General features: G+C 38.2%; 1 protein-coding gene across 5 annotated transcripts in view; it reads right to left on the bottom strand.

Moving 5' to 3' along the window:
- The window catches only part of PDE1A (phosphodiesterase 1A), a 350365-nt gene that overhangs the window by 81927 nt on the left and 243629 nt on the right, over positions 1-24809 (bottom strand). For all 5 annotated transcript variants that reach the window (XM_019554259.1, XM_019554260.1, XM_019554261.1 and 2 more), the window contains 5 exons: positions 18192-18305; positions 7000-7182; positions 5917-5983; positions 4880-4996; positions 3212-3352 (listed from right to left, as the gene is read on the bottom strand). In XM_019554259.1, coding sequence (XP_019409804.1) covers positions 3212-3352; positions 4880-4996; positions 5917-5983; positions 7000-7182; positions 18192-18305 — 622 coding nt within the window. The remainder of the gene's footprint in view (positions 1-3211; positions 3353-4879; positions 4997-5916; positions 5984-6999; positions 7183-18191; positions 18306-24809) is intronic.

The following is a 24809-nucleotide window of genomic DNA, read 5'->3' as shown; positions in this document are numbered from 1 at the left end:
GGGAAAGGGGGAGGAGGGGTTCCACTCAGTAAATACAGAAGTTGAGGAATGAGAGCTCTGACCATCTAATCTAAACTGTCCAACATAGCAGTTCTCCATGTGTCTAAAGAGGAAGGATACAAATTGTACTTATTCAATATCACAGACTTGACTGGGGGAAGTTTTTAAAAACCTGGGGGAGGTTTTTAAAACCTAATTTTATTCTGTCTTTGCTTTAATCCTTGGCCTAGGGAAATAAAAAGTGAAAGAAATACTCAGTGTTTGTAAGATTTGGAGTTTTCAGTTCCACAAGCTATAGAGAAAATACAGAGAAATGATGAATGACAAGTTTGAACCTATCAGACTACTGGGGGCACTTGTTACAGAACTACAACAACTGAAATATTCCAGATGTGTCAAAGAGAGTGACAGTGTCAAAAAAGACATTACAAGGGATACGTGTTCTGGAAGCAATTAGCCTCTGAGTAGAGTAGCACATCACTGTCACTGAGCTGATACAAGGCTGCAAGCTAATTAAGCATCAAAACAATAGGAGACAAATATAGGGTTTTTTGCATTGCATTATCAAACTCCAAGGACTGAGGGTTGTTCTATAGCTATTGATACACCGCAGGCCAGTGATATAGTTAGGGTGTTTTTCAAGTACAGACGATCATCAGAGATTCTTTCTTTTGCTTAGCAGTCTGTATCACTTTGAAGACACATTTGGCTAGTTGCTGTCCCACTAAAAGTGATATTTTCCAGGAACCATACAATATAATTCAAATATTTCAACTGGCCTAATTTTACAAAATTGCATTGTTTAGGCTGCACAAATTTTAATGACGTTACCTAGTACAAGAAATACCTTTATGTTTCCAATTTCAAGTGTGAATTATCAACACCAAAATTCAGATGATTTTGATCTGCTCATGTTCAGAGATATGCTCTGTGTTAAATCATTGAATTTTGTAGGCCTGATTCAAATTTCTATTAGGAAAACTTTGGTTTGGGGCTATCTTAGCAAGAGCTAGTTAGTTTTTTTCATATATATATAGTAAATAAGCACTCAGACTTCCTCCTAAAATTCTTGATCAAGCAAAATCATACTGGTGGGAATTTTGTTTTAGATGGACAGCAGAATATGAAGCTGCTTAGTAAATACCACTAAGCATAAAAATTCACTATCTTATAAATAAACACCTGAAATGTGATACATTTTGTTGGAAAGGAAATAAGAGATCTTCTGGAACCCTAGGACCCAGTTGTAAAGTGTCTTTGAACTTAATGATAAAAGTCAATGACAAAGGTCTCATAAATTCAGTGGGGAACGATCACGCACCGTTATACAACTTTACTCCAGTGACTGTGTGTGTTCCACAAGGTGTCTATCAGGGCCTAACCCCTAAAGTCAACTTTAAACTTAAAAATAAACACCAATTTTATGGGACCATTTTATATGCTTGTGGCTTAAAAAACATAAATCATCTCTTTATTTTTATCATTTATTTTTTCCTCCTCTTTCTTTGCTTCCCAAAAGATTTCATAGATTTCATAGACATTAGGGCTGGAAGACCTTGGAAGATGATCGAGTCCAGCCCCCTGCCCAAAGGGCAGGAAGTCAGCTGGGGTCATAGGATCCCAGCAAAATAAGATCCAATTTGCTCTTGAAGGTGTTCAGTGTAGGTGCTTGAACCATGTCTGATGGCAGGCTATTCCAGACCTTGGGGGCTTGGACATTAAAGAAATTCTTCCTTATGTCCAGCCTGAAAAGTTCTTGCAGTAATTTATAACCATTCAACTTTGTCATCCCTTGGGGTGCTCTGGTGAACAAATGTTCCCCCAGATACTGGTGGTCACCCCGATAAACTTATAGGTGGCCATCAGATCACCCCTGAGCCTGAGCTTTTCCAGGCTAAAGAGCCCCATGGCTCTCAGCCTGTCATTGTAAGGTCTGTTTTCCTGACCTCTGACCACATGCATGGCTCTTCTCTGGACTCTTTCAAGCTTCTCCACATCCTTTTTGAATTGTGGGGCCTAAAACTGGATGCAGTACTCCACCTGTGGCCACATCAAGGCTGAGTACAAGAGGAGAACGACGCCTTGGGATTTTCTTGAGAAGCATCCACGGATGCAAGCCAGCGTTTTGGTCACTTTACTAGCCACAGCATCACACTGAAGGCTCATGTTCATCTTGTGGTCAATGATGACCCCCAAGTCTCTTTCTTTAGTAGTGCTAGATGACTGACAGAGACAAAATATGTCCCCTCAATGGAGTCAGGACTAACATACTGGTAATGCAGAGATTGTTAGCACCTGGATTAGGCAAAACTCAGTATTATAAGCATTTAGAATGAAAATGCTTGCTCATATCTGTTTCGCTCTTCAAAGTGGTGGTACGCTGCAACGGTGCAAAACAACTGTAATTTTTCTGCTGCAAGCCCCATAACCTGCCGAGTGCAGCCCTCCAAATAGGCATGAGTTGGCTGAAGAGGAGGACACAGCAAGCCTAGTGCTTCCAAGGGATGGACTAATTTGGTATACTAACTCACTGGTCAAGTCCTCAGTAGAATTAAGCTGCTCCAATTGTTGAAACCCCAGAGGTAGTGAAGGAAACACCACCTGCCCTTTCATGCAACTGAATCCCTCCTAGGTCTCTGTGATGCTCTGTTCTCTTTCAGAGGCTGCTGAAGCCAAGGAAATACTAAGATAAGACTCTCAATTCTTTTTGCTTAAAATTTAGCTCAGTAAGAGTCATCTGCTGCATACTGAATATTACAACCAGCTTTATTATGCTGAATCCTAAAACGGAAGGAAGATTAATAGCCCATTTTCTCCAAAAGCATAGTATTTACTTCCAAGTTATACTATTGTTTCCTTAGAAAATAATCCCATCAGATGAGATGTGGGATTTACACACCAAATCCAAATCTAGGTTTGTAGCAGTGTCTGCAGTTCAAACCTATGTGAAGAATTAATCAAACACCAAATCCTGAAATTGAAGTAAATTCTCAGTTGGATCTGTCCCCAAGTTTGGATGTAATAATATGTGTGAGTCTAGTGGAACTATTACAGAGAAAGCCAAAATCTGAAACTGATGTGGGCCCACTTCCACGTAAATCCTCCTTGAAAATTACGTATACCGATCAGGACCAGCAGGTCTGCATAAACGGGTGTTTATAACTATACGGTAGTGAGTTTGAGTGTGGCTGAATTTTGTGTTATTTCTTACCATGATACCAGTATGAAGCATTATGTAATGGACAGTTTGAGTAACATCAGCTGCATGGATCAAATTATGGTAAGGATTTTTGTACTTGCTGTAGCCAACCTCCAGAGCTTCTGCAAATGAAATGAGACTGGGGACAGGGATCTGTGCGAAACAAGAAAAAAAAATCATGGTTCTTTCTCAGTAGCTACAAAGTCATATGTGCAATAAATAAAACACAAGTTAATACACTGCATAACTCTTAGGCTTCAGTTCACAAGTACTAAGGTGATGAAAGATGATGATTAAAGGACTGAAGTGTAGTCCCTTCTCCATTCCAGGATGTGATTTACTCCTTCTGTTCCTCTTAGTGGTATCAACACTTTGCCTCCACTACATGTAAAATGGGACAAGCATACAAGGGAGAATAGGAAATGGGAAGTGGGAAAGGAAGGGAAGAATAGTGGATATGCCCACCATTGATTAATCATACTGAAGGTAGTATGATACACAGGAGTCTACAAGAGGATTGATTTTTATTTCCAGACCTAATGTCAGATGTAATGATGCACATCTAACCCAGGTTAGAGTTACAAACTGACACACACCAAGGGTGTTCTCTGGATATATATATACACACACACACAGGACATATATAAAAATATAAATATCAAGGATATATACACTATATATATAGTGAGTATGTGTGTGTGTGTGTGTGTAGAGAGAGAGAATATATATGTATATGTCTCTATATATAGATATATAGCTATATAACTATAGCTAGATATAGTACCTTTAGTTTATAGTCTCAAGAAGCAGTGCAAGACCCTTACTCCTCACACTCATTGCTATGAATTACAGATAGAAGCTGGCCTGGTATTTTTTCAATATAGTTAAGTAATGCATTTCCCTAGGGACAATATTCATACTGTTTTGAATGAGAAACTGAAACTGGTTTCCATAATGATAGTGAAATTCTTGTACAGTATGAGAATGATAATAAATAATAAGATATTGTATACTTTGATAGTACATGCCTATGTAATTTGATAGTACACCAAAGTGCTTTACAAATATTATAGAGTCAAATATATAATGGACAAATATTATATGAGCCTTGCATTTCAGGTAATACTGAAATGCAGCTTCCTTTGGAGTCGGATGTGCCAGGTGTTTAACAATATACCATCAAAACTGTTAAGGACAGGAAGTGAAGAATTATATGGCAACACACATCTATATTATTGAAAAAATGCTTGAGATGATTGTTTCATTTCTGAGTGGGAAGGGAGTAACTCTGGAACCAAAGAACCTTTTACTTCAACCTTAGAATATTGATTCGGCAGTAACTCAGAAAACGGTATAAACTTTAGTCACCTACATATGACTATAACACTTAGCATTTCAGTAGATACTTCTCCTCCAAAAACTGAATAGGCCTGAATCTTCTATGCTTTCAGACTCAGTCAACAATAAGGCAATATTTGTATAGGTAAAGTGACATTTGGTGTAACTTTATTATTATTATTACACTTATATAACAGGATTTCCTGTTTGTAATGTCCCTTAAGTTTTGCTATGCTGTACTTCATTTGTACAATGAAATATAATTTCAAATATATCCTGATTTTTCATTGCTTGGACTTGTCATTCTTAATTTATTTTTGAGTTTTATTTGAAGCTTCTGACCTTGAAACGGCTCATAAGGTCATATCGAGTAAACAGCTCATACATCATAAATTTCAGACTGTGCTCTCCACTCGCTTCATTTAGGGCAAACACATCAAATGACCATTTATCAACTTCCTGTAGATGGAGAAAAAAGAAAAAAGAAAAGAAGATTTTCACATGCCTGCAAAGGTTCCCAAATAATCAGTGGAAATATTTAAAGCAATATATAATTCCCCATAGTCAAAGGTTTCATTTATTGTTACTTATGTTAATGACTCTTCTAATATTAAATATGAATATAATTAAGAAAATTATTAGGATCATTACATGGTGATCCTAGCTGTAATTATTGTTTTGTACAATTATACTCGAAGGCTCTAATCTTTCAGTTAGGCTGAATTTACTAATATAAATTGACTAATATAAACTGACTGGGTTTACTAATATGACTTGTCTAGAAAATTCAGTGGGCTACCTGGAAACACAGGAATCCTTTCCATAGGCTACATAAATAATAATAGAAAACACGATAAACACAATAGCAACATTTGACTATTAGGGGAACAGATTATGCACAACTTTTTTGCCACTTTCAGTGATATTTTGTATTTTTGCATTTTCACAAATGCTGGGAATTGTTATTTGAGTGAAGTGCAATGATGCCTAAAAAATATCCACAACAAATACTTTGTACTATAAATCACTGTCCCTTGAGCTGTTGCTTCTGTTATCCATTCCAGGGTAACATTTCTTTTTTATTTCCCAAAAAAGGAAAAACATACTATTCTCTGAGATACTGATTTGTATTACCAGGGGAAGCTGATAGAAATATTTTTCTATTTCATTGTTATATTGCTCTAACAACATCTAAATTAAATCACAATAGCTAAACAGAAAAAATAGTAAATGGCATTATATGCTATTTGTGAACGTTTAAATATGGCTTTTCTTGCTTATGTGTGTATTCATTCCTATGGCTCCATGTAGTAAACACCCTAATCCCTAAGCACAAAGGCATACATGTTCAAATTATACAGTAATTGAACTTGTTTCACCTTAAATGTTACTATCACATCTGCTGGGTAAGCCAAACCAACCATGTTAGAGGTCCTTCGATACATCCTAAAAGAGTAAATCAAATATTTAGCAATATTCACCATGCTAACTTTAAAAACACATTATTAGATCCCTTTTATTTTCCAACTCCTTTTTTCAAAATTTCTGAGATTTAGTGAATGAAGGGCCTGGTCCCAAAGATTATTTCAGTTAATGGGAACCTTTCAAATAATTTCATGAGCATGGAAGAAGACCCTATAATTCCATGTTATTTTCTGGTCTAGTAATACATTGCTAGGACAATTAACATTGCTTTTTTATGCAATTGTTGTAGCTATCAGTTTTGGCTTAATGTGACGTAATATAATATTGCTACAAGTATTACAACAAAAGATTCCTTTGTTTACTTCCTAATTAAATATGTGAAACCTATAGGTAGGGTATGTGAGTATTCTTAGCTTGTGTAAGAAAATGCAATTTAGTTTGTTTCAATATGAGCATCTACTACAACTAATTTAATCGATCCAGTGCTACTGCTTTCATTGTGGAGTCTTTGGACTATCTTACTGTACATGGGTTCAAATCACAATGTTTGGGTTTAGAACTACTTCTCAAAGCTTAAGAGAATTGGCATCTAGGGATTTATTCTGATTTCTAAAAAGAGCATTGTAGGCTAGATGTACACAGCACATTGCTACACTGTCCAAAAGTACTTAACATAGCTCCCAGTGAGGTAGCTGGATTACTGAAAGAAGTGTAGGCACACAACACTGAGACTCCTCTTGGGCTAACTGAAATTGAAACAGGGTGTATTAGTCTGTGTAGTGCACCACACTCACGCAACTGTCCTGCTTCTAGTACCAGAATGAGCTTGTTCAAAGTTAGCTTGGGAATCTCTGTAAAGTGCTGTAGCTTGCAGATATGCCCCAGAAGAACAGACCAGGCTGAAGTTCAAATACAAATCTGAACTTCTGCAAAGATTTATACCAGGCTTAAATCTAAGGTTGTATCCCCTGTTGCATTCTCTTCAACTCACATACTGCCACTGTGTTACATTCACTATTTGTTATCACAATGTTCACCTTTCCACAAAAATCCCAGCTTGTACAGCATGCACGATGCTTCGGAATTTTGGCTTTTCTTCAGGTCTCCTCTTCATCATCCCCATTTTCCTCGTGAAGGTAGAAGCCAGCCAGTCCCGTACTTCCAGTGGGACTGAATCTGACTGGATGTCAGAGAGTTCATCTTCCGTATCCAAAAGCCTCCTTCAAAAACCAACAAAACAGGAATAACTGAGGAAGAGGCAAACTAAAGCAAAAAAACAGCTGCCAAAACACAGCTTTAGCAGTTCTGCCACAGACCTGACAATTACGCTTCACAAAGTAATAGATGCTTAGGTGCATATTTTGTCATAAACACACATTTTGAACGTGGCATTCTGTGTTTCTATGTACACATCTGTAAAATACTAATACCCAGACTGTGACAACTAGATAAAGTTTAAAAAGAATTGTGGAAATCTTGGTTTGATGCCTTGATTTCATTTCTTCTTCATTCCTTCTGTACAAGGGATTTCAGCACAAACTATGTTGAAGCAGCATTAAAAGAGGCTCAGGGCTGCCTTTTACCCAGATTGGAGGACTGATTACATTCTTTCTACCACATACCTCACAGATATAAACCCATTCTCTCTGACTCTGTGTGTTAATAGGGCATTTGATTTTACTCTTGAAAGGGAATTAAGAAATAAGAAACTGATTACAATAATAGCAAGTAGTAAATGTAAAGATTTTAAATTGTTTCGAGTGAACTTCAAGATTAGGGTGAGGGACCGTTTGGCAAAAAGGGGAAAGGATATAATCCCAGTCTTCGGCCAACAGTTAGAGCATGAATTAAGGCTGTCTTTACAAATTATATTTTTCTCTGGTCCCTTCTACAATTAACTTGTGGAGGTAGGGGGGCTGTTCTGCCTGCAATGGATGTTAATAGAAGTTACTTTAGGAAGAAAGAACACAGGAAGAGAAAAACAGTGAATAAGAGAAAGCTCTTTCTGTTTTGTTCTGTTTAGTTTCTCTCTGACTGCTTCATGCTATCTTCCAAGAATGCTCCTGAGACCCAATCTTTCTTATGACAAGTACCTGAATGGTACTGAACATGACAGACTGTTTAAATGGTTCTTATTCCTGCTTATATAACCAGGAAAGAAAGTGCTGTAATATAGCTATTGTCCTGTAGATCTAATCCTGAACCTATGTAAATTGGCATCGTTCTTTTGTCCAGGATACCAGAGTGTAGTGCATTATCTCAATTAGGGCCTTGTGGCATCTTACACTGTGGGGTGCACAGTGCAGATTGGTGTTAGTGCTAGCTCATGTTTAGAGCAGTTACTCTTTCAGCCAGGAGGGACGTGGAAGACTGAAATGTAAGAATCCCCTCCCCTGCATCCGGTCTTCCCCCTGCCCCCTGAGCCTCATTGTTGTAAAAATATTATGAGCTTGTAAAATAGCACAACTTATAATAATAAAAATATCAAACTGTATCATAGACAACTAAAATGCATTAAATATCAAGATAACAGAATGAGATAAATACCAATTGAAGAGAAATATGCAGCAACAGAAGTATTAATATAGTACTTACAGCACTGTAGTAGAAATTTTTCTTTTGACCCTATGAGCATCAGTTTTTGATTTTGCTGAGCTGCTGTTTGTTTTGACACCAGTCTTGTCTTTTTTATGCTGGGTCATTTTGCATCTGATTTGTCCCCTACCTACTTTAGTAAATCCCTACATTAAGTACATTAAGTTGCACTGCCCTCTTCCTAAGTGCGTGTCATTCTTACTATTACTACTGTTGCTCTGAACATAGGGATAGCAACAGTGCAAGCCTTAGAGCAGATACATTATGATGTCACTCTGATGCAATCCCTGGATATTGTAATGTAATCACCATCTATAAAAACTCTAAACTACAATAGTTAACCGTGCCTATTGGAAAGCACCTTTGAAAATCCAGAAGTTTCACACATTTTTACTTGAATGCCCTGTATTCCCAATATGATATAAATCTAATAAAACTTCCATTTTCCTTACAACTTAAAAATTAGAAAATAAACACTAAGGTTGTTGATTTTTCCACTGGAAATTACTCCTGCCCAGATGTCTGTTTATCAATGCTATTGTTGGCAGTGGAATAGTTGGAAAGATTTGTCACTCATATTACCTTCCTCTTTCTGCTCCGCCTGCAAATTTTACAGTTATATTTTTTTTACATACTGGCTTTTTCCAAATGAAGAAAATATACCAGACTAACTATGATTGTAACAGGTGCAGCAGAATTAAAGAGAGGCATGATTTAATTGCAAGTGTTAGACCCAAAATAAGGATGGTTCAGTGGTTAGGGCACTTGCCTACCGTTAGATATCGGCTGAAATTCCTCCTCTGTCCTAGATTGTGTGTTGCTGGGCAAGTCACATGAATTCTATGCTGAGTTTATCATCTGTAAAGTGAAGATATTCGTACTTGCCTACATCACATGGCTCTGAGACTCAGAATTAACATTCATATATTGCAAACACAATGAAAGTGGGCAATGTCACACTTAGCTATTACAGCAAATGGGGCCTACATAAGTACTCAAACTGTGTTCAGTACAGGATTCAGCAATTGTAAAACACTAACAGGAAGAAAGAGGATGCTAGGCAGTCTGATCTCCTTGTAGAATGTAAGCCTTGTTTCTGAAGTGACAAAACTCAATTTGTCCTCATCTGCACTGGCTTGTAAACTGTGGTTATCATCAGTTAAATTGTCCCTATAACTAATCCATCTCATGCTACTCAGGTGGAGCCTCATTACCTGAGACAAGATTAAGAACAGTACCTTCATACAGACACGCAAGATAATGCGCATTGTGGGTCTGAAAAGCATTTCAACTCGGCTTGAAGAAGTATCCATTAGAAAAACAATATCTAATCCATACACTATTATTAGATACAATAGTGTATACTGTCAAAGAAAATATCAACAAGAGGGGAACAATGAAGAACAGAACGATAAAAAAAATCTAATCTGGAGATGAAAGCTTCCAGGTTTGCTCACTGAAGGCAGGATGCAAAGTTTTTAAATGTTGCTGAAAGCACTTTAATTGAATAGGCCTAGGCAGCTAACATTTTATTCTCCCTCAAAACCAACCTTTTTTAAAAATGCAGAAAACCTGCTAACATACCATTAAAATTATTTATTGCAAAATAAGTCAGATTCTCATGGCATTCTCATGCAATTCTTTTGCATTGCACACACATAATAGTATTAAATATTTGCCTATTATATAATGTATGTAGATGTATTAACATTTTTAATTTAATTCTATTTATTCTATTAATGCTGATTGATTGAAGTGGGAATCTTGTATAAGATTCTGTGTAGATCATGACCAAGGTCTTTAAATTTATTGGAAAAGGAAAACCATTTATTATTAGGCAGTCAGAATAACTAACAGCTTATCTAGTTGTCATAGTAAAACGATTTTTACCAAGTACCGTTCTTCACATTTAAATAGTCAGTAGTCATTTCTTCTCCGTTAGGAATATATCAAATGTACCATGAAAGAGATGTAAGAAAATGAATCCAAATTTAAACCACTTAGAATTATCTACTGGTAGGGAGGAGGGGGCGGGAAATGGCAATCGCTCATGGGACCTGCACAGATCTTGTAAGTTAGAATCAATAAATATATAGTTTCTGGCTTTTAAAGAATACAGGGTGTGTCTGTATGTCTGTCAATGCGCTACAGTGACATAGCATCCATGAGCAAAAACCGTGACACCGCCACTATGTTGCCGTAGCAATGCACTCCGTCAGTGTAGCGCATTGCTACAGTGATGTAATGGCTAAAAATAACCATGCCCCGCTGCCACGGCGCAGTATGGGCAGTATTAAAGGAAGGAAGTATTAAATGATGGCGCAGTAATAACAGCACTTCATACAGACACGCAAGATAATGCGCATTGTGGGTCTGAAAAGCATTTCAACTCGGCTTGAAGAAGTATCCATTAGAAAAACAATATCTAATCCATACACTATTATTAGATACAATAGTGTATACTGTCAAAGAAAATATCAACAAGAGGGGAACAATGAAGAACAGAACGATAAAAAAATCTAATCTGGAGATGAAACCTTCCAGGTTTGCTCACTGCAGGTAGGAGTATGTGTAGAGTGGAGCAAATTAGTTTTTTGTAGAACTTCCTCAGCTGATTAAGCTGGTCATCAATTCCTAGAAACTATTTATAAAAGAAAGGGGCTTTTTATATACAGAATGCAGAACCCATGAGAAGGCAATGTCATTAGTCTCAATGATCAATTCACATTTTTAACAATAATCTATGACCTTTTGTGAATGGTACTTGCCCAATACTTATCTCACTAAATTACCTAAGACAGATGTACTTAGTTCCTGTGGGACCCAATGTAATGTCCATTAAAATGACTGAATCACTCTTTTACCTTCCACTGAAGCTGGATCAAATAGTACAATGGTTGATATACATCTTTCATAGATACTTACTTAAGTAACAGATTTATAAATTTATTAGGGAGGAATTCACCTCCAGAGTTATCAAGGAGCATTCTCAGAAGAGCTGTCCTCATGTTATTGGTTGAGAGGCATAAGGTTTCACAGGCAACAACCACTTTATCAGATTCTACAAATGGACTGTCAGAAAGAAAAGATTTATGTAGAAGGGGGAAGGATGGGAGAGGGGATGCAGCTAACAAGAGTCAGTCACTGTGATGGCAGGACAGTAGTGGCATATGAAATGTGTAATTCTGTATATTGTTGCGCAAGAAATTAGTGAAAAAGAGTGCTTGTCTGATGTATGCTCTTTCTTTGTATTACTTTTCTGTTCAAAAGTGTAGATCTGTTTGACCAACAAATCTGTTCTGTTTTGGAGAGTTGGATTTGACATCTCATCCAAACCCATCTTTGAGAGAAACACAGACCTTGCTAACTTTCTTGAACTGGTGAAATCCTCAATTGGCTGTGAAAGTCAGACTGATCAGAATGTGCAGTGTCATAATAATGAAAACAGCCCCTACGGGAGCCAAAATATGACCCAAAGTTTCTAAGAATGCTGAAAAATATGTTTTTTTCCTGTAAAATAAATGGCATATACATAATGTAGGATTACATAAAATGGTACAAAGACTTTACTTGCCAGCTGTTGGGAAAAAAATGAAGTAATGCACTCATGACTGTCTGAGTAATGTGCATATGTAATCACATCTCAAACTCTCATTTCTCTTTATTTCCTGATCTGAAAAATAATGGATGATTGGGATATTTTTCATAATGTATAGTTTAAAATGGTGGTGCTGAGTGCATTCGATTACAAAAAAAGGACTGCATATTCAGAATCTAAGGTATTTGTCACTATGGTGGTTTCAAAGAACAACATTATTGCTTTTAATTTCTTCAGGATTATACTTATTAATCATTTTAGACAGAACTTCTTAGAAGGAAAAATCTTGAAAATTATTTACTATATTGCTGAATTATTCATCATTGTTTCCAGGCTTCTAAAGCAAATAGTGATGTCATATTTGATAACAACACTGAGCAATAATCAGTTATTTTAGCTTCAAAAAATATTAGTAACTTTCATAAAAAGAACTCAAACACTCAAAGCAATTACTAGTTGGACACAAAATGTATCCTCTACTGAATCATAGCCTCTTCTGAAGTAAATGGCTTTAAGAGGCTGCAACCTCTAAAAGTCCACTACACAACAATTCAAAATAAGGTTACATATTTATCAATTTGACATTTCTTCTTGCATCATTAGGCTGACCGAGGTCATTATGCAAGATCTGTTAAAGTAACAGTCCAAAATACTAGTATTGCCAAAGCATTCTTGACTTTCTAGACAGTGAACTTGACTCAGCAGACAATGAACTTCAGCTTTTCAATTACTGACACTTACACTTCCTTTTAAAAGAAAAATATTTTGCAAAATTTTTTAATAATCCAAAAAATTATTAGAGCTCTTAAAAAAAGACATACAAAGAAAGATTAGAAGAACTAGAATCATTTACCTGGCGAAGAAATAACTAAAAGGGGATTTGATTACAGCCTTAAAATAGAAAAGGATCTTTATAAAAAGAATAGTCATTTAATCTTAATCTGTGTCCACAGGGGACCGGACAAAGTGTCATGGGCTTAAACTGCAAGAAGGAAAATTTAAGTTGGATATTAGGAAGGACTTTCCAGTTATGAGTGTGATTAAACAATTGAATAGATTATCTAGAGATTTTTTGGAATTTCCTTCATTAGAAGTTTTTAAGAGCAGGTTAGACAACATTTGTACGGGATGGTTTAGACAAGGATGTTCCTGCCTTGAACTGGGAGTCTGATGGGATGATCTTGAGGTCTTATGTTCCTAGAGCAAGACTCACCAATATTAAAAAGTTAAATTGCAAGGGGAGGTCTTTAAAGAAAAATATTTCTTAGTATTATTTTGCTTATCCATTATCAGTTTGCTATTAGAATGACAAGGGATAATTAAAATAGGGTCAGAGACTGTTAAGTCGCCAGTGAAACAGCTTTTCTATAGTAGACATGTCCCTGAAACATTTTGATTTCTTTTTGCTTTCTGATTTCTCACCCACTCAAGAACCGACAGGAGCATCTTTTGAAGATTGAAGGCTTCAGCTATTTTTTTTAATGAGACATTTACAATTGCTGCCCAAAAGAAAAACATAATTTCATATAGCTCTGGGAGGCTTTCCCAACTGCCAGCCTAGTTTCTAAGGAGACCAGTTCCAGCACTTCATAAATAAAGCTGTTAGCATTTTTCTCAAAAAATATAGTCAAATCTTAAAAGAAAGATTTTTTTTCCTACCACAACCTCAGATTATATGAAATGGTAGAGCAACACAGCAGAACAAGAGAATCTAAGATGCATCTTTTGCATTGTAAGAGCTTCATTTTAAAGCCTGATTTCAGTATGAATTCTGCATTCAGTACAGAAACACATGATGTTCTGGCGGTTCTAACTGTGTGTACAGTCTAGATGTACACACAACTTTTCAGTGTAGATATATTTCTTTTCCTTTGACTCAAATGAAGTAATAGTACACAAATGTGGATAGCTCCTTCAATTACAGTGTAAGAAGTTGGCAGTGGTTATACAAAACACTTCCTCCTTTTAGCAGGTGCTGATTCTGCTTAGAGCATTAGATAGTCTTTGCTGGCTGATGTGGCAGGCAACAGTATACCTAACTTGAATATGAGCAGTAAAAGTGGCATTTCAAACAGAGGATCTTGTGTGTGGGCTGAGAAATCTGGAGTGAGGAACCCTAAAAGCAGGCAATTTATTTTGGCCATGATCCTGCAATATGTAGTACTTGGGAGGAGTATTGGCCTGCACAGACACTTAACTGATATTAGATAGGCTCAGTGCACGAGCAACAATCAACCTACACGTTACGCCTTGCAAGATCAAAGCAAAACAAACTTCTCTCTTTATAAACAAAATCCTATGGAAGAAGTTAGTTTAAATTTGCACGTTGTATAGCTGGAGTTGGAGAGTGAGTTTGTAAAGGTACTTTCTGATCAAGAGATGCACAGTAAAAATAAACCAGTTAAAATACCTATTGTTGTATGAAGAAATGTATGTTCAGAGTCAGAAGGGTGTAATCTCTTCTTTGATACTCCAAGATAATGCTGCTCTAAGATATAACTGCTTTTTAACTTCCAGACACATTTAATTCAATTCCTAATTTCCACTGTTAGAAGTCATCTGTGGCACAAAGTAATTACTTTCTTCTTTGCCCACAAAATTAACTTTCCCCTACATTATTTCCATGGGATGTAATAATTTCGTAATTCCTGCCAAATGCAAGATTTGTTCCTCAAAAGTGGAACAGAGCTTGTCTATGGATCGTTTCTAAATTTTCTCATGAAGATTTGGACTAGAGTACAGAGCTGAGGCTGTTAAAATGCAGTTAGCTTTGCATGCATACAAGCATTACATTTAGATTGCCCTAACTGCATTTGCAGGACTCAGTTTGCCTACAACTGGCATGCCTAAATGAGAGCCAGCTTTAGTTCAGAATGGCTTAACCTCACTTAAAATGGATTAACCTGACTTAATGAATGCTTGCCCAAGATGCCCACCTTCCTCTCACAGCCCTGGAACTGGGAAAGCTCAGGCACTCTCCACAGCTCCAGAGCTGCCCATAAAAAATGGAAAATGAAAATGAAATTATAAGTCAAACTGAAAATTATGGTGTATAACATGTAAATGTTAAAGCAAACAGCAGACATTATGAAAGTAAATGTATATTTAAATGGTAAAGAAATTTGTTTTATATGTTTGTGTGAATACATATTAATACATAAATACAAAAATACATACATAAGGGTGTATTTGTAGGCATATATATAGATCCACAGATTGTATATAAACCTGGCAGGGTCACTTTACAGTATGGCATGTATTTCTACAGAAATTGATGCCAGAACTCGGTAGGTTTCTGAATCGAGTTCAGTACTCATTTTGAAGTTGTATTTGAGAATGAAAATGCTCAGTAAAGTTAAAAAGAAAATGGAGAAAGAGAAGTCGTTTGGGTTTCTCCTGATTTAATGCTATCAAAAATTAGATTGATTTACAGAAAACTGGTTTAAATAACATATAAATAAATAATTTTGATTTATATCAGATCAAAGAAAATGAAGTTTTCTTCAAATATTTAATTATTCTTGAAAATATTTTAGTAGTCTTGGTTATGAGGTCATAAAATAAGTCTTCTAGGGAAATAACCTGAAGGTGAAATTATGTATGTTTGTTTTTGACTGCCATTAATTGGCCTGTTGGCCCCATGATAGCAATTGCCATAATGATTTTGCTTACTAAACTTAATACACCTATTACAACTATGGAATATGATTTGTGACATATTAACTTCATATGAAACTCAACCTGTTCCTCATAATGTTTATTTAGCTGTCTTCTGTTATATCCTCCCACACACAACTCAAAAGCCTCAGATCCTTCAATATATTGGCTCTTTTCATTTCCTTACAGTCCCTCATGTGCAAGAGTGATTAAACCCAGAACTGGGTGAGAAACCGCACATCCACCTAACGACAGTGTTTGGGAGGTGTACATTTGGAAGGAGTATATTTCCCTCGTCACTGGTGCTTTAAGCCCTTGCCAGTAGCTGCATATGCAGAAGTTTATGTAATGCATCTCTTATTATTGCTAATGGAAACAATATACTTAAATCAATTACATAAGCAATTGGAGTTTCTATGGACTATTTCCATAGAAAAATATTGTAAAATGGTTCAGATATAACCAAGCCTTTCATAAGCTACCTAGAGAACTGAGTCCTGCAGGCAGTCATAAGCAAAGAAATGTTTATAGTTGAGAGTGGGTCTGACATATTAGAAATACTACAGCAGCTCATGTTGGGAATGGGCATAAGGACATATGCAGCAAGTTTTTTCTGAGAGTATATCTATATAACTCAGTATTACCAGTTTAACAAAAGATGTGGTTTTAAAATGATTTCATTAAATTGAAGTAAACATGTAATTTAATTTGAAACTGGGGTTATCTTGATTTAGCTGTAGTGAATTAGGATTCCATAGGGCATCTACATGAGACGTTTACTGTGGAGTTACCTAATTAGCTCCGCAGTAAAGTCTCAGCATCTACGTGGGTGGCCCTGTTAGGCTGCAGTAAACTAATAAATGCTGTCATAGGTTAGCACTTGTCAACACAAGTACTATCTTATGACAGCATTATTTAGTGCACCACAACGCACATGTAGACGCTGACAGAGCCGCCTGGGCCACAAAGGTGCTTTACTGCAGAGGCTGCCCGCTGGCTAGCCCCACACTAGAGCACTCTTGTGCCCCTCTGCAACATGTTGAGCCAAGTTGGAGCAACCCCAGACTGGCAGACTGATCCTTGGGGCCTCCTGCTAGCTGGGGCTGATCTGAGCTGTCTCAATGTGCCGCAGTCCCAAGAGCATGCGTAAATTAGTCGTTTAAAAACAATACCAGTAGCTATGAATTGTGCATAAATTCCAACTAAAAGGAATTTTATATTGCTTTGATTTCCTCATTTTTCTGATTGGGATAGGACTGGCTTCCCAGGTACAGTAGGATTTCTACATTTGAGATATATAATAGTTTGTATGGGAAGGTTACATCTGAAAGGCAATGGAATAGAATTATTACATGAATATTTGAATCCATCTTTCTAAGTGGAGAAGCTATTCTATTCTATTCTATTCTATTCTATTCTATGCTCTTGGTTTTTATACCCCATTGGTCACTGCAGCATCTGAATGTCTTTCAATAGTAATCTCAATGCATTTAATCAACCCTCTATTAAACTGAGTTTTTATATGTACTGTATAAAACATAAGATTTTTTTAAAAAGAGAACAAGAAGTTTAAGTCCTCAAAATGATTATTAAAAAAGTCAGATGTTCTTAGATTTAATAAGGAATTGCAACCTGGCACATGCTGCATATCAAAATAGAGAGGCTTTAGCAAACAGTCATAAAAGCACATTCAGTTCAAGAGAAAACTTTAAAAGGTCAATTTAGTGAAACGTAAGAGTTAAAAAATCACCAGAAAATTGTCTTAGAATTAGTACATTAACTTCACAATTAATATGAAAATCTTAGAATTATTTCAAGAAATCAAACACAGGACTATGTAGAATTTACTGTCTGATTAAAGTCAGACCATTTAAAAATAACTTCAAGTCATAATGCCAGTAACAGCCACCATTTCTGTGCTTGTAAAAGTATAATAAAATTAAAATTGTAGCTTTTCATAAAAGTATTTATACAGGGCCTAACTCAGATACCCCTTCTTATTTTTAAAAGCTCTTCATTTCAGAACAAGTCCCATTTTTTTCAACAGTACCTTTCATAATAAAAATAATTTTGAGGACAGCAAAGATTATCAATCTCATATACCTATTAATGGAAGTCTCATTGCATTGGATTGTGATTCACCCGTTGAACCTTCAAAGTACGTGGGAGTTCAGCATGCTCTCCCCAGGAGGGAAACTTGACTTTTGGAATGTTAAATACTTTTGATCTTAAGAACTAAGAGTCATACACTGGCTGCAAAGCTTTTGATGATCTTCAAATGACATCAGTAAGAATTATGTGCAAGGATCAATGATATAACAGAAGACCACTCCCGCTTTCCCACCAACATGGTATAACGCACCGTTTTTAATGACTTACCTGGTTTCATCAATATAAACGGCTTCCAGCACAGATGCTGCATATTCAATGTTCTTTTTCAAATCTACCACATTAACGTCACCTTTCTCCAGCTGCTTTACCAAGCATCTTAATCTGTTAAAAAAATAAAATTAAAACATTATTGTATTGCCTAGATTCCATAGAAATCTAACAACTATTTTAGTGCCTATGTATTCTATTGGAATTTTTTTTAAATGATATTACTGCCCGTTTCTGTTAATTTGTATCTATTTTTAGTGCAAAAAAACACCAGTAACCAGTCATGAAGTTTTACAATTTGATGAACCTGTAATGTAAAACAGTATAGTAGGTGTAAGATTCAGTAAAAAAGCGAGGGACTCAATAATTACCGACACCATTTTTCAAAATAATGTTTCTTCCTTCAGAAATTGCAACTCTAATTTTAGTGGTACTGTATTTGCAGAAACTTATTTTAGCTCTAATATTCTATATTTCTATCTTCAAAAAATCTTCATCCATCAACAAAGGTACAGAAAAATGTTAGCTCCATACCTACTAGCCTTCATTTTCCTATGTTTACCTTTTTAAGCCTCCAGTACACATATTTACCTCAGTTTAGTTTTTTTATTATTAACATAAGTAAAGGTTGAGCTCTGCTACTCCCAGAATTCATTATTTTTGCCAGATGAAAGATGGTGCATTAAAAAATTGGAAAAATTTCCTTTGTGTGTTTTTTTTTTGGTTTTGTTTCCAAAAAGATCCCCATGTATTATTATATGCATGGATGCACCCAAATGAGGTTTTCTAACCTGCAGGGAAAGGCATTAAACAAGTTTTGGTGGCAGTCAACTTATAATATGGTGCTATTAGATCCTCAGAACACATCTGCCCTTTCTGAAGGGAAGAACTCTTCAGAACGTTCACTGGAATAGCAGCACTAGTGACTTCACAAAACTCTGACTAACAGGATTCTTAAGGAAAATGTATTTTTCTTCTTTAGTCTGAAATTATATTCTCTATCTCAATGCTGAAATGAACTGCAGGATGTTATCACAGAAGAAAAACACGTGTGCTTTAAATTAAATATGCTAGTTTATTATTTTAATATAATTGTAGTAAAATCATTATTAACTAGGTTTTTCATGCTTATGAAATAGTGCGAGCTTTGAGCAGAAGAGGATTTCTATTGAGAATCATTTTTATTTAACTTTCCTTCCATAAATAATTCTATATTTACTCTTCTTTTTGTGGAAAAAGCAGTTTGGTTTCTTGTCCCATTAGTTTGCACACAAGACATGCAGATAGAATCTAATTCATTTAAAATAATGAGAATCCAATATCTGGTTTTTTTAGGCAAACATTCAGTGTTTGATCAGACTTAATTAAAATCTATGTATTTAAGATGAAAATGCTACCTGAAACAGAACTTTCATAATTTTTTTAAAATATGAACCACTGCAGACAAGGTGTTTTGACTCTATATTTTTCTTACATGAGTAGTTATTTCCAGGTCTCCTGGAAGGAAAGCAGACCTTCAGAGGTATTTATAGAAAGCAATGTTTTAAAGGAGTGATCTTTCTTGTCTGCAGTCAGTGGAAGTTTTGCAATTAGCCACACATCCTCTTATGGCTTTTATCAGAAGTAGGTATCTCCATTTTTATAAGCGAGTTTTTGGTAACTGGCTCATACAGATTCTGAGGTAATGTGAGAATTACATTCAGGGGCTGCCAGTTTCTTAGCCACATAGTCCATCATAGGTAAACTGACTGACTTCAACCTGCACTTGCTTGAATTTTTTTAATTTGTGACATAACAGTTCTGAATCACTGAAACAGTTTTATAACTACAGTTTTCTGGAAAGTAGCTATCATTATTTATTTGAATCCAAGATGAGGTTTTATTCTCCTAAGCAGCCTTGGGGGAAAAAAAGCCACATTTTGGATTCAAGTACCAGCCTAGGCAGGTGATGATTCAGCTCTGGCTTTGGTAGGGTGACCACCCATCCCTAATTAGGCAGGATAGTCCTGGAATGGAAACCTCAAGTCCCAGGCCCAGGCTGCATGACTGGGACAGCATTTGTCCTGGATTCACAGTATTGTGCAGGGATCAGGCATTCCAGCCTGCAGGGGGCTGCTTGTGGCTGCTGGGAGCAGGATGCAGGGGTTGCCATGTGTATGTCCACACACATGCATGTGGCCAGGAATACAGCCAGGCAGCATAGAGAGCAACTCCCTGCAGGTAAGATTGTACGGAGAGCAGATAGAGACCTCCTTGGTGAGGGAGGGAGTGGAGAAGAGGCTGGTACTGGGGGCACTGCATGGGGCCTGGTGGGGAGTGAAACAGAGCCACAGAAGGCTTATCCAAGAGGCAGAGGGCAGAAGGGAGCAGGAGGCTTCCTGCTGCTGCCTGCATTCCTGAAGGGAGTATGAGGGGCATGTGCCCCCCCAGATTTGTGTGCAGGACAGGGGCAGATGTTGGCTGCCTACTGCAGACTCGGGGCTCCCTGTCCTGCTGCTCTTCACTTGGGAGCCCAGCACCACCATGGCCAAGTGCCCCCTGCCTGCCAGGTAGCAGTGTGGAGTTGTGCCCCCTGGTGCTGATGGGCAGGCAAGAGTACACAGCTGGTGTGGGGCTCCCAGGAAAAGGGCAGCAGGGAGCATTGGCGATGCATACGGGGTGCACACAGGTGCACATGTACCCCCTGAGATTGGCCAATGCCGCTGCTGCTGTTCTGGAAATTTGTTCTGCCCCCCCTTTATACCCCCCATAACTTTTGCTCTATCTCTGGTTCTGATCTGCCCATCTGGGATCTGCCACCATTTCTCCCAGGCTGGGCTGGGCTGGGGCCAGACCAGGGCCTCTGTTGCTGCTGACTGCCCCAGAAGAAAAGATCTGCTATTTTTTCTGCCACAGCAGTGGGGGTGGAGCACCTAATTTAAGAGAACCTTCCACTAATTAGATGCCACATATGAAAATTATAAAAAATTTCTAGTTCTCTGTTTATAGAATCTAATTATAGGGGTGGGGGGAGATTAAATTTGAAGCCGTCTTGGATTTGGGTAAATACAGTGATTTACATTTGTGAAGTAAGATCAAATTCAGGCTGAATGGCAAATACATTGTGTATGTACATTACAGTAACATGCTTCAAAAATTAAAGTTGCCAACTCTCACTTCACTAATATTACAAGTGAATATATTCAGATAAGCTTAACTGTTTACACTTTGTCTGCAGACACCTAAGTAGATCATTCCAGATCCATTTTTCTGCACAATTACCTTATACCTATTGCTGGATGGAATACTGAAATCTGTTTTCTTCTATAGATGCATTTTCATGAGCTGAGTGGGTGGCTTAAAATGGTTTATCTCAAAACAGGTTCTAAATTAAAGTAGAAAAAGTTAAAAATCTTAAGCAATAAACCCCTAGGAAATCTATTAAGCATTTGCAAAGGTATGAAGTCATAACTGCTTCAGCTGAAGAGATGTGCAGTAAGCCCTCTTTAATTTCCACAGCTATGAAGGGATTTTCCATAAACTAGTAATAATCAAGCTACACAACTGATAAAATTTTGCCCAACTGTAAGCAGATGCAGTTCTTCAGAAGCCAATGGCATTGTGCCTGTTTATACAAGGGATTAATCTGAAAGTACACACAGAGATGGAAGAGAAGAGTCAAAATAGCACTGCTGGGTATTGAAATAATACACCTGCCATATGACTTGCTTATTTGTTCAAGCAGAGAAGAAAAATATTCAAAAAACGCAGCTCTTTAATTAAATGAATATTACTGATCTTCAGAAAATGACTAAGTAGCTTTTTATACTGAGATAGCACTGCATTATGCAAAGCTTTGAGCAATTATAGTTCACCAGTATGAATTTATTCAATGTTTTAAAGAACTCCCTGCTGTATGTTAATGAGAACAGGGACCACATATTATCAGTACAGGTATAGTCACAGGTTATTTATTATCCACTCTAAGGAACTTAAAGGAACATGAAAACCCTATATCATCTAAAAATTATTTCTTACTGTCTTTATGCATAGCACCTAAATTTACTTTTTAATGTAAAAAATTACCATTATAAAGAAAAATTGTTCCCTCTTTCTCCCCCACCCCCCACACTCTATTTTGTGCATTTGGCAGCACTTCATGTATAAACAGTTTCACCATTTGGCTGGTAGTCAACTTCAGTTCCTGTTACTTAGACTAAAGCTAGGAACAAACATTGCATTTATCCCTGGATAAATTGTGCCTGGAACAAAAATATCCTGGGATTAGTGTATATACACATCACCCTTCTAATCAGGGTTTAGTGCAGGGATAGGCAAAATACGGCCTGCAGGCCAGAAGAATCCTGAAGTAAAGTACTCTAAAACAGTGGCTCCCAACCTTTTTTTGCTGCAACCCTAAATTTGGGTCATGACTCCTGTCCCTGCCACTGACTCACTCATGCCCGGTGGTGCCAGCAGAGCCCGGGCTGGGCCAGGATCACAGTGGTGGTGAGAGCCGCGCAGACTGTGCACCAGGAGAGCCCCATAGGCAGGAGGGGGAGAGCAAGGGGCGGACCCCCCATGATCCTGATTTGGGTCATGACCCAAGGTTGAGAGCCACTGCTATAAAACAACACAACTTAGTCTTCTTCAAAATGTCCTTCACAATGTGGCACCCAGCCTTCCCTGAAAAATACCATCCTAAACAAAGGATTCCTACTCAGGGTGTTCTTACATGTTAGTTTAAATACCTAAGTGCCCTTAAACCAGGACTGTCCACACAGTAGGGCAGAAAAGCTAAGGGCCGTATGGGCAGCTCAGAGATAATCCTCTTCCATAAAGGATTATCTCTAACTGGTTTTGAGCAGTTTGCAGTAGACCCAATTCAAGAGAGAATCACCACTGTCCTGGATTGGGTAAGCCCACCCCTCACACAAGACTTCCACTCACCACCCCATGGGAAGAGATGGCCTCCACCTTTCTCCACTGGGGAGGAGGCTCTTCTCAGCCAGACTGGCTGACCTGCACCACCAGGCTTTAAACTAAGCCCATTGGGGGACGGGGGGGGACTACCGCCACTGCTGGCCCACTTAGCAACCCTTGCAAAGCCAGCAGGCCAAGGCACTTAAAGGAGCCCACTCCTGCCCCAGCCCTGGTACAATCTGTGGGCAAGGCAAGAGCCCCCAAGAGGACACTTGCCTGCCTGTACACAAATGCCAGGAGTTTGGGGAACAAGCAGGAGGAGCTTGTCCTCCTACTCAATGCAAATAATTATGATGTCATAGGGATAACGGAGACCTAGTGGGACTCCACCCATGACTGTACCATGGGTATAAATGGCTATACCCTGTACAGGAGGGATTGTGTAGATAAAAGGGGCTGCGGGGTGTAGCTCTCTATGTTTAGGAAAGCTACGCATCCCTGCAAGACGATATTGGTGACCAGGGTGGACGACTGGAGACCCTCTGGGTTAAAATCCATGGGGAACATGGCACAGGGAACACAACGGTGGGAGTCTACTACAGATCTCCCACCCAAAATCTTAAGCTTGACCAGGAGTTTGCCTGGGAACTGGCTGAGGCCACATGCTCCAGGACCATGGGTGTCATGGGTGACTTCAATTATCCGGACATCTTGTGGGAGGATCACTCAGCAAAATCCGAGCAGTCGCAAAGCTTCCACTCATGCGCAGATGACCTCTACCTAACTCAAGAAGTCTATGGGCCAATGAGAGGCAAAGCACTGCTCAACCTGGTACTGACTACTGGGGATGACCTAATCAGCGACCTAGTGATTAATGGGAAGCTCGGTGACAGTGACCATGAGCTGATCACCCTCACCATCCGCTGTAAAGCTGGAAAGTCAGTCAGCAACATGGAAGTCCTTGACTTCAGGAAAGCTGACTTTGACAAGCTCAGGAGGCATGTCAGTCAGGCCATAAGGGACCATGATCCCAGGGAGAGGGGAGTTCAAGAAGAGTGGTTGCTCCTCAAGGGAGCAATCCTCAATGCACAAGCTAATTCTATTCCATCTCGGAGGAAAGGTAGCGAGAGGGCACAGCACACCCCCTGGCTCTCCAGGATCTAGCAGACTTCCTGAGGCTAAAAAGAAAGGTCTACAAAGGATGGAGGATGGGATTCACCTCCAAGGAGGATTATTCTGCATTGGTCCGGTTCTGCAGGGAGCAAACCAGGAAAGCCAAGGCTGCAACTGAACTCCAACTAGCTCTGAGCATCAAGGACAATAAAAAGTCCTTTTCAGATATGTGGGGAGCCAGAGGAAAAGCAAGGGCAACATTGGACCCCTGCTGAACCAGATGGGGCAACTGACACCCAGGAAAAAGCCAACTTATTAAATGGGTACTTTGTGTCAGTCTTTCATCAGTCCCATGGGACGTCCATGCCCGCTACAGGACAGAGAGGTTCGGGTGAGGGAGATCCCCTGCCCTCCATTAATGCTAACCTCATGAAGGAACACCTTGAGAAGCTGGATTCCTTCAAGTCAGCCGGCCCTGACAATCTACACCGCAGGGTACTCAAGCAGCTAACCAAGGAGGTTAGATGAATATCTTGCTGGGGTCATTTGACCCCAGTATTCTTTCCTGCCATGGCAGGGGGTTGGACTAGATGATCTGATCAG

Source organism: Crocodylus porosus, unplaced genomic scaffold (assembly GCF_001723895.1).
Source record: "Crocodylus porosus isolate Cpor-Errol unplaced genomic scaffold, CroPor_comp1, whole genome shotgun sequence".
NCBI classification, from domain to species: domain Eukaryota; kingdom Metazoa; phylum Chordata; order Crocodylia; family Crocodylidae; genus Crocodylus; species Crocodylus porosus.
This window is presented reverse-complemented; position numbering and strand designations above follow the sequence as displayed.